Raw genomic sequence first — 11,358 nt, forward strand, 5'->3', positions numbered from 1 at the left:
TTTAAATATAAATATATAAACACATATGTACAACACACAAATATACGTAGAGGCACACACAATACACGCACATGTATTCTCTATCACAAAGCTGTATAACCACGCACTTACTCGTCACACTACTTGTATCAACTGCCTGTAAGCATGGTATCGTCTTTTAATAATGCGCCCAGAGGCAACTGCAGGAATGAACTCTCATTGCAGGTACTTACACAAAATACGCTCTGATATCCAAAGTCACAAAAAGTCGTCAAATTTTTTATTTCACTGATTTTCCTAAAACTTGTATTACTCTCAGATGCAAAAATCAGATTGGACAAATTTGGACATTTTTGCTTACACTTGTTTTAATTTTTTCTACATAGTAAGTTTATCTACAATCTATGATATTGCCATATAAATAATTATATTTTAGCTCATTTGTGGCACAGTGAAGTGGCAGGCCGGATCCAGCCCGTGGTCCATAGTTTGGTGACCCCTGGTCTAGACAAATATTTACTTTTCATTGAAACTTAGAATAGCCAGGACACAAATTTGGACAGGGTAGGAGCAATCTTCAGCTAAGACAGTTCTATTTTTCTAACAAAGTGGTTGGCTTTTGGAATGGTTTGTTATCTGTTGTTGTAGAGGCAGTAAATTTAAGAGAAAGTTTGATAAGCATATGAATGATAGGGGTTGGTTTTAAGATTAAAAAAAAAATTATTTATTAATAGTTTCAGTTTAGGTTAAAGGGTGAGACAGCTAAGATGGACCAATAGGACCCATGTTGTCCAAAAACATTGTTATGTCATAAGTAAGCTATATTTGTTTCTGGGTTAATTTTTTTATCTGATCTGTGGAAGTAGCTTGCTTTTGATAATTTCATACTAATCATGGTTAAACAACAAGTCTAATTTACAGTCTAGTCATGCTTGACACTATGAGATAAAAAATTGGACGTGTTATATTTATTTGCATAGTGTTGTAACAGTGTTCCCATTACTATTTAAATATTACAAACTTCTGGTCACACTAGCTGTGATCATATCTGCATTTTAAACAAAACATTGTTAGTTTAAAAGGATTGTATATATTCATAAAAGATTGATAGGAATGATAACAGTACTTTTGATATCATCTGTAGTTTTTATCTTTGTAGGGCACTTAGAAAAGACATATGTATGTGGAAATGATATTTGCTTATACAAGAATAAATAAGCAAAATTAGTTACTTGATAATAAAATTTGTCTGCTTGCAAGATATGACATAGTTGAAGGCTGTTTAGCTTTACTGGTATTTAGAATTTTTTTCAGTTAAGACCAGGTTGGCTGGTTTCCATTTGTAACAAACCATAAGTTTCTTTGTACATCAGTTACTTTATCAACACTCCTGGTGGTACAGTGGTAAGCCTAAGGTCTTACAATGCTAAAAATAATATTTTGATTTCTTTGGTGGGCACAGCTTAGATAGGCAATTGTATAGCTTTGTACTTGACAACAAATAACCAAACAAACAAAAAAAATCTTCAAGAACTTTTTACAAATGTGCTTGGCTTTTTTTGGTTTCTTATTTTATAGTTTTTTAATCTTGTGTAATTCCCCAACATCATGGTTGTATCTCAACTCTGGGAACTTGTTGTGATTTTAAAGTTATAAAAGATGCTAGGTAATTTTTTCTTTCTTCAGGACTTTAAAGAAGCTGACCAAGTGACACAGGAAGAAAATATCATATCTGTGGCCAAGCTTGTAAGTTGTTTGCTTTTTAAATTTTCTTACCAACATTTGTTTTATTATCATAAATGTACAAATCTTTTTAAAATCTTATCTTTGTCAGGAAATATGTGCAATAAAGCTGCCTATAATCAACTTTCCTACCCATGCATTTCATATTTTGATAGTTTATCCATTTTTAAAAATCAATATTTTACAATATTACCTGTGATTTAGATTTTTCTGTCTTTAAACATGAACACACAAACACAAAAATGTACATGAGTCATTATATTGATCTTACAAATTGCATAGAGTTAGTGCCAGTTAAAGTGGGTCTTTAGTATTTGACTCATTATTCCAAATCTGTAATAAGTTATAAGAAGAAAAAACCTTGCAAAAATATAGCTTAGCATCTGCATGTGTGATTTTAATGTCAGTTGGAAATGAATTTACATATTTAGACTTGCATCTTTTCAATTGCTCAAAAAAAAAAAAAAAAAATAGTTATATTCAATAGTTTCTTCTAGTGTAAGTTTCATAGGTTTATATATGATTTTATAATAGATAAAATATAAATTATGGTCAGTCATACAGCTCATTTGTCATTTGATCTGATGTGAATAATCATTGAACTTCAGAAAACCACCTATACCTCTGGTGCAGAGGAAGGTGCTATTCAGCCAGGAACCAAAGAAAAGGTGGAGACTGGTGTGAACCTGAAAAGTCTGGTCAGTAGTGCAACATCTTTTAATTTTTTTATATAGCATGTTATATGAGTTTGGATTAAACTATCTTTGTAAGTGTGAGAGCTAAAATGCTAACATTTTGTGATTTATTAACACAACACTATAGTGCAGTGTTTGAGTTGTTACATTGAAATTAAAAACCAATATAAATAACAAATAAGAGTTTTATTAATGCCACAAGTACATCATGGTTCACAACAAGCTAGATATGTTGAGATAGATAAAACAGTACTGTTTCTATAATTAGGATGGTAGTAAGGTTTTGTGTAATAGCATGAGTTATTTTTAGTTTGCGAGTTGCATTAATGCTGTTGCAGTGTTTTTTTTTGTTGTTTTTTTCCACATGGATTTTGTTTAATGTGAAATTCATTAATTTAAATATTTTGGTTTATTGTGATGTGCATGTTCTTGTGTAGAAATCTACTTATGTTCAGCATGTTCAAGAAGGCAAAGTCTCTCCAACTCGAGATGCAATAACCACAGGCGTCAATGTCAAGTCTCTTGTAAGTTCCCTGCTTGCGGCTTCTTTAAGTTCATGTAGCTTTGCATATATATATATATATATATATATGTGTGGCACTCAGAAACGTTTATTTTTTGTTTGTACTGGTTTGATTTCATTTTCTTAAACCCTAATCTCGTTTTTGACACATGATTTTTTCATTTTATTTTGTAACACAACCTGCATGGATTTTATTTATTTTCGTGCTGTTGCACTTTGTTGACACATTTTAAACTCTCATGTATTATGAACAAAGAATGCTGGAATTTTAAAATTGAGGAGTATTGCATGTGTAAATTTTATTAACTTACAAAATTTTGAGATGTATTTATCACAAAGTACTATAAATTATGGTGAAATTTAACTATCAAAAACATTCTTTTGCACAACTTACTACTACATATGTAAAAAATTTAATAGGGCAGATTAGTTTAAAAATTTTCAAAGAAATGAACCAATGGTATCGGACTGTATAAAGCAAGCTAAAGTAATTAGTTTCTAGTCATAAGAAGAAAAAAGTAATTAGATAATGATTAGCTTGGATGATTGTATAGGTTACTAAGCATTGATATCTGTTCACCATCACCTCCTTACCATAATTATAAGATATTTTAAAAACATTATTCATCACCAGCTTTTACTTACTTGTATATGTCAGAAATGACTGAAAATACTGTACAATATGTTGTTAGGTTATTCTTAGAGAGTTCTTAAAAAGTTAGCATTGTTTAGTGGATTTTGGCTGATATTAAAACAAATACAATTTCTGGTTTTAATTTTTTATATTCATGAGTAACAGTTAATTCAAATCTGTGGAGAGCAATTTTTGCTTGTTACCTATGCACATAAAGTTTGTAAGCATATAGACAGACAGTGAATAAAGTATACTGTAATATTTATAAATATTTCTAAAAGTTAGTAAATGAGTAATTAAAAATAATGTTGGGTTATTATGCACCTATAACCCAAATTAATTTCAAGTCTAAGAAAAGTTGTTTCTTCATACAGTTAAGTTCTCACAGAAATTGTAAAAAAATTTGATTTGGTTCATATCACAGTAATTTGAGGATCATAGCCATGCTTACAAAATAAATGACAATGGTTTTATATACAAAAATAACAAGACCATGTGATCTTTGTCTTAATGCCCAGTCACTGAATGTTTCAATTTATTAAATGTAAAATTTAAATAAACAACAATTATTGAGACTAAATACTGATTATATATTTAAATCATACATTTGATCTCTCAGTCCACAAGTTTCAGCAGTCAGCAAGGAGATGACACTTCTAGAGATAGTGAGGTTATTGACACTGGAATATCTGTAAGTCAGTTGGTAAGTGATCAGGCTTAGATTTACATGTATATCTCTTAATAAATGATCAAATTTATAATAACTAAAACAGTTAGTAAGGGATCATATTTAAATTGATATAAGAAAACTAAAAATCAGTTGGCAAATGATCATACTTGGATAAAGTTATGGATATTTGAAATAATTTAGTATCTGATCATGCTTCATAAGGTCGTTGATGAGTGTTTAAGCTACTTTGACACATGCATATCCTTGTTTTTAAACAGCTTTGAATTTTGATTTGTTTTGTTCAACAACTCTGTCCTAAGTAATTATTAAATTTTCCAATTTCTCTGTTTTGAAGAAGGAATGTTGACTATAATTTTGAATTTACAATCTACATGAAATGCGGTAAGATTTTAGTGAAATAAATGAGTGTTCACAAAAAACCTGATGGGTTACATATGTATGTGTACTTAAGATATGTCTGAATTTCTGGCATCAGTCTGATTGAAACTTTTGAGGAGATGGAGTTCAAGGTGATGTTAATGTGTTCTTGTTTTTTAATGCAGTGTTTCAATACACATAGGAAGGTTATATTTATAGCCAAGTTCTAAATACACTGAGGTTCCAACTGTAATATGCATTGTTTATCTATTATTGGCTGGTAATTCCTGTTTCACCCTGTACATAAGCTTTTTAAAGGAAAACCAAATTTCTGTAAGAAAACTAACTTCAAGGAATAATGATACCATTGTTTACACTAGAATTATGAATTTCTTAATTACTAGTTATTAATAATACTTATAAGAGCGGATACTCCATTTAAAATTGTCACCTATGAATTGATTGACACCGTTTTGTTTTTTGAGTTATTATGTAATAAAAGAAAGAGCAGAAGGAAGAACAAGAAATTGTGACTCAGTCATTACATAAATATTTATAAAAGGAAACATGATACAGTATTGTAAAGTTCTCATGACCTATTGAAGAGATATTTAAAACACCATTTTGATGAACAACTTAAGCCCTCCCTACAATAGACATTGCTACTGCTTGCCTTATTTACTCTCCTTTGCCATGAATGGCTGAATCAGCAATGTAGGATAAAATGATGGTTTAACTCTGACTTCAGATATATAATTTTGTTGAATGGCACTGTGTAAAAGGTTGTGGTGGACACATTTTGACCCCAACTGTGCACAAAGGGTTAATTAAATGAACTCATTTTTTATCATATCAAAGTAAATACTGTTTTTTTGCATTTAGAAACTGGTATGATAGAAAATAGTATTCACATGCTTTAAATAATAACATTAAAATTTTTACTTAAGCTTTTGTCCATTATATTTAATATTTTCAAATCCCAATCATAAAGATTTGCTGGGGGCAGAAATTGATTTTGTTGTGATTGATTTGGAATTTTATATTTGAGTAATTTTCTTAATCCTATAGTTAAAAGAGTATGAGTTAGAAAATGATGCTAAAAAGTGCCTTGTAGTGAGAATTGTAGAGCTTTTACGATATTAAGATCATGTACAAGTGTTATTGAATACAGAAATTCAATATTTTGAGGAAAATGTTCAAAATGTAATTGTAATAAAATTTTGGTAATAACATTGTTGGAGTTCAGTTTACAGATACTTGTTGGGAACACTAACCTCTTATTTTATATTATTGAGTAGTGTTAACTGAAAAGGCATTTTTAGCTACCAAATGTGTTTCCTTGTGGTTCAAAAGCAAATCACATCTAGAGACAATTGAGTTACTTTTGTTCGAAGCTGTTCTATGACGTAGAATTCAAGAGTAAAAACCAAATAGATTAATTAGGATCTTAAAGTATTATAATAAATTTGTTTCCTCTACAGTGTGTAATACAAACATAAACATCTTTTTGACATTTGATATCAGTAGGTTAGGTTGCTATTTTGTTGTAGTTTTTAATTAATTCAAGTTTCATGAATGTATTTGTTTTTCTAACCAACATTTACAAGTTTTGTTTAGCTGGAAAGTAGTATTATTGATTTTTAAGATATTTACTTAAGTTACCTGTCGTGTTTGGGTAATAATCACAAACAGTCATCATTTAAGTTATTTTTCTACGTGTAGCATAATTAAAATAAGTTACTGTATGTTTGTACTTTAAGAAATCCAACTTGACTGATCAGCAAGAAGACAGTGTAGAAAAAGAACCACTGGAAGAAGTTAAGCCCTCTGTTGACCGAGCTAAAGTCACCCAAACGTTCAATCAGGTACGTGAACATTTGTTCTATAAATAAATTATTTGTTTTTGTTGCTGTTGTGTACACCAGTTCCTGCATGCTTATACAGATTTTTTTCCAAAGTTTATAAAGCTTTTGGTTGAAACTTATCTGTTTATTCAGTATAGCATATCCTCACAAGATGTTTACATTTAATCACAAAACTGTCAGAATTTCATTGAAATACCAGATAAAAGATTTGATCATATTTTTTTTAATGGCCTTTCTTATACTTTTGTTTTATTATACACCAGCTAAAACATTTAATACCCATGAAGGCTGAATAACTAAATTTATTAAATATAAAGAAGTAAAACCATATAAACTAGTTAGTAATTAGAACTTTAAAGTAACTTGCATATTCCTTTTTCATTTAAAAATTGTTCTACATTGTACCATGATTCTTGATGTAATAATCTACAGGCATGAAAATTACAGGGTATTCATCACTAAGTTCTGTATCATATAATTAGTATCAAAACCAAAGAACGGCACTGTAGATCTTATTTTACATTTATCACATTTCTCCAATAAAAAAAGTACAATGCATTTTTGTTAATATGCATTTGAACATTAAGAAATTAATAAGTAAGTATTTGTAAAAAAACTTTTTTCTTTTACTTTAGATTAAATATCAAAGTTAGTGATTCTTGATTCTAACTTAAAATATTAAGCATTAAAGTTTTATAGTTTATCTGTTATTTTCTCTACCCTATCTCAAAACGGGATTGGTCAATTTGACCGACCTTGTAACCACCAAAAAAAAAAACAATCGAAATAAACCTAAATTATTCTTTTTTTTCTTTCTAGAATGACTTCAAATTGTAACATGAAACTATGTTTGTTTATCTTAAGTAGCTCTAAGTTCATAACAGTATATATCTATTTATAATTATATTTTATTGTTTTATTGCCCTTTGAACCATGCCTAACTACCATCCGCACCATTATAAGTTGTAAATCACTCGGGGAATGTGCAGTTCATGTTACATTAACAAATTACATTACCCATGAGCTTTTATGAACTGTTTGCATGTTGCCTTGTGAAACATTTTTATTTTAATATTATTTATTTTACCTAATCTAATGTTAAATAACCTAAAAGGATCCCAATTTTTACATTTTAGTTACTTTTGTAATTATACATAAAGAATAAACATGAAAACAAGAATTATAATTCTTTCAGTTGATTGTCAAAGAGAGTTAACCCTAGTTGTTTTATGCTAATGGTAGTAATGCACTTAATTTTTATTTAATTAAATAATGCACCAAAGAATATAAATTAATAACATGCAAAAAGTAGACAAATTCACTTCCCTCTCAAAATTTTTCTAGCTTTCTAATTATGCAACAACAGTCGTTACAAATTCATCCAAGCTAGTCGTTAACTTTCTCACGAGAATGATGTTGGCACTCTGAGTGAAATTGACATTTAACTGTTCAGAAAATAATGTTTTTCAATACATCATTTAATAGATGAAAATCTTTCTGTTGGTTACAGATAATATATATAATTAAATGTAAGAGAGAACTATTAACGAATTTTGAAAAAGAGAGAGGATGTGAAAGGTAGGTGTGGAAGGAGGGTCTGATTTTCTATTCAATAACTCTGTAACCAAACAAAATTGAAGACTATAGAAAGTATGGTTTGTCTGAGCAATTAAGATTTTGTAGAGAGTAATTTACGTTTAATTTTGTACTTTTTCGAGGGGTTGTGGATAAAATAGGGAAGATGACATGCTAAGAGAAAATGTGTCATGTGAGTCACACTAGGGGGAATTCAAGATTTATTTTTAATATTGTCTTGTAGAATTAAGAACTTAAAACTTATATACTGTTAAAATATGGATTATTAGCTAAGATTTTATGCTATACTTATTGGTAAAAACATAAAAAGTAGTTTAATAAACTTTTGAATGTAAGACTCTGAAACCTTGTGTCGTGCACAATAAAGGATACCTGTAACTTATGTATATTGTATTTGATTCAGCTTCTAAACCACATATTGAAAAACCTTATTAAACTTAAATTAATTTGCATAACAGTATACTTAATATGTATATTTAACATAATTGATCCTAGTTTAAAAGGGGGGGGGGGTATTCCATAAATTATACTCTATACCAATATCAATTTCTGATATTTAAAAAGAAATTGTTATAAACACACACACACACATTTAACATTTTCATTCACTCTTAATGCATGAGTACTTTATTCATGTTGAGCCATATATTTAATGAGGACCTGAAATGTTCATTATTCATGCTGTGTGGTTTCTATATACAAGTTTGCTTTACAACCATTTAGTTATCATTCCTTAGAGCCAGCAAGAGGAACAGGAAGTGTTGTGTAAAGTTTGTGGGAAGCATGTTTACCTGATGGACAAAATTATGGCTGTGAAAAGTGCTTTTCATAAGTCCTGCTTTCGTTGCAAGGAGTGTGGAAAATCACTTAAGTAAGTAAATTATTTCTTTTCATTATTATTATTATTATTAAAGTAGCCATTTGAATGAAAGGCTTATTATGCATGTTATCATGTTTAAAAAATATTTCTATTCAAATGCTAAGTTAACATTTGTTTACATTTAACTTTTAAGCTATTAGATTCTGTAAACTAAATATTTCTTTGCAGTATTGTAGTTGTAAAGGTGCTAGATTCTCCTGGGTCTCTGTGGTATTCAATCATTGCTGACAGTATTGCAGTAATTCATGATGTCTGCAAAGAAATGTCTATGGTGGGCATGAACTGTTACTACACCACAAGAATATTTTGTTTAGAGATATGTAAAATTTACCTCAGTCAATTATACAAACCTTTTTATGACCAAGATTTATTCTAATAATTTTGTATAACAGTGTGGACACCTACTCATCTCATGGAGGAGAAATATACTGCAAACCACATCATAAACAGCTTTTCCAGCCCAAAGTCAATATTGAAGACACATCAGGAGGTAAGAAATATTTTAAGTAAAAGACTGTGTGTAGTTAAAGTCATTTACTAAAGCATGGTTAACTTAAATGAGCAAGGAAATTTTAACATTTCTATCATTAGTCAAGTTTAAAAAATTTATTATTTAGTTGGTAAGAATTGGTTTGTATATCTTCTTAATATAGCAAAAGTATAAAATTATAGACTATCACACACAGTAAATATTTACATATAATCATTTTGTATCTTATGTAAATTTTCTGCTTTATTTTTTCAGTACCTTTCATCTTAATGTTTTCCTTTAAATAAGATTTTAATATCTTGTGTGGACTAATGCTAGATAAGGCATCTTGGAGTACAAATATGACTTTTTTGTTAGTAAATGTGGTTATTTTAGGTTGGTATAATGTTTATAGATTTAAATACTTAGTAGCAGTTCTCTTTTGAAATTTGTCTGGAATGGAAAAAGACAGGATGCAGTTTTAACTTAGAATTTTTCTCTTTATACATAGAACTGTTATAAAAATATTTAATAAAAAAAAAACATACATGCACTTTAATACCACAAGTCTGCTGATTGGAATTGAAATTATTATTTTGACTTTATATGTTGTTATTTATGATAAAACTGTGCCTTTAGGTATTTTTGTAGACTCATTAGTGAAGTATACTAGCGTCTGAATAAGATATAATGAACATGTAGAACAGGTGTGATTTCTCCATGTTCCATTATTATATTTATTGGTAATGATATATACTGAAATAAAACATGCTTTTTAAAATGTACATTGTATTCCAGTTAAATATGAATGTCCACAAAAACTAATTAGTCTATATCTTATTAATAAACAAAAAACACTTATATCGATCCTTTTAAAAGTACGTATAAAACCTTAACCTTCAAAAGAATGAATTTTCTACTTGGATAAACCTATAAACTTTAAGGCACAACTCTAGGTGTCTTTTAGACACTGTGCAGTAATGAAGATGTTTTAAACTTACATGTATGATGTTGATGCATTGCACCAAACCCCCATTTTTATGAAGCTATACATAACAATGTTTACTATAATTATGATGTCAGAAAAACACATAGGTTCAAGAAGTCTTAATACAAAATGATAACAACTCTATAACCCAAGCGCTTTTAAAAAGTGGACCTTTCTTCTTCAGGAACAGGAAGAAGAAAGGTCCACCTTTCTAAAAGTGCTTGGGTTATAGGGTTGTTATCATAATGTTCACTATAATTCTGAATTTACTAAGTGTATCTTCATGAAATTTTGTACTCTGTTAGTAAACATTACAAGTGTATTGTACTCCAAAAAACAGAATTTGTAATAATGTATTTTTACAAGAGATTTGTCTGGGAATATATGGAGTCATTCTGACTCAGACCCTGACTGACCTTGAGTACAAGATGATTTATATGTTAAAAATACAGTTTTCATATTTCATTTGCACAGCCTCTAGAACCTCCTGAAAGAATATTAAACCTTTTTATTTTCAGTAAAACTATCTGTTATTTTCTCTACCTTAAAAGTAACTAGCAAAATCAGCAGTATAGGGGAAAAAAAGGAAATAAAACTAATTATCTTCTTTTTTTTCTCAAGAATCACAATTATTTATCCTAAACAACATCAGCCTTGTAACAGTTTACATTTGTATTCATTTGATTTAATTTTTTTACTCTTTGAACAATGTCTAACTACTAAACCTATGTAACAAACATATACATCACCTGCAGAGCACCATGCTCAAGTTACCATAAACATAATTTTTATTTATTTCAAATATTCAGTTTATAACACAATGATAGCATGCACAAAAAATACAATGTCCGATAACTATGATACTTTAACTCTTTCAGCATGGGTTTGGTCCCTGGGACTGATCTCGTAACTATTTTGTGCTTGTTATAGTTTTCATG

General features: G+C 29.2%; 1 protein-coding gene across 4 annotated transcripts in view; it reads left to right on the forward strand.

Annotated features, from left to right (window-relative positions):
* Positions 1-11,358, forward strand: part of LOC106478060 — an 89,069-nt gene that overhangs the window by 61,490 nt on the left and 16,221 nt on the right. For 3 of the 4 annotated variants that reach the window (XM_022381569.1, XM_013938570.2, XM_022381570.1), the window contains 7 exons: positions 1,666-1,725; positions 2,331-2,420; positions 2,855-2,941; positions 4,194-4,277; positions 6,383-6,487; positions 8,821-8,954; positions 9,356-9,453. In XM_022381569.1, coding sequence (XP_022237277.1) covers positions 1,666-1,725; positions 2,331-2,420; positions 2,855-2,941; positions 4,194-4,277; positions 6,383-6,487; positions 8,821-8,954; positions 9,356-9,453 — 658 coding nt within the window. The remainder of the gene's footprint in view (positions 1-1,665; positions 1,726-2,330; positions 2,421-2,854; positions 2,942-4,193; positions 4,278-6,382; positions 6,488-8,820; positions 8,955-9,355; positions 9,454-11,358) is intronic. The other variant, XM_013938572.2, reaches the window with a different exon arrangement.

Source organism: Limulus polyphemus, unplaced genomic scaffold (genome assembly GCF_000517525.1).
Source record: "Limulus polyphemus unplaced genomic scaffold, Limulus_polyphemus-2.1.2 Scaffold176, whole genome shotgun sequence".
In the NCBI taxonomy this organism is placed as follows: Eukaryota; Metazoa; Arthropoda; class Merostomata; order Xiphosura; family Limulidae; genus Limulus; species Limulus polyphemus.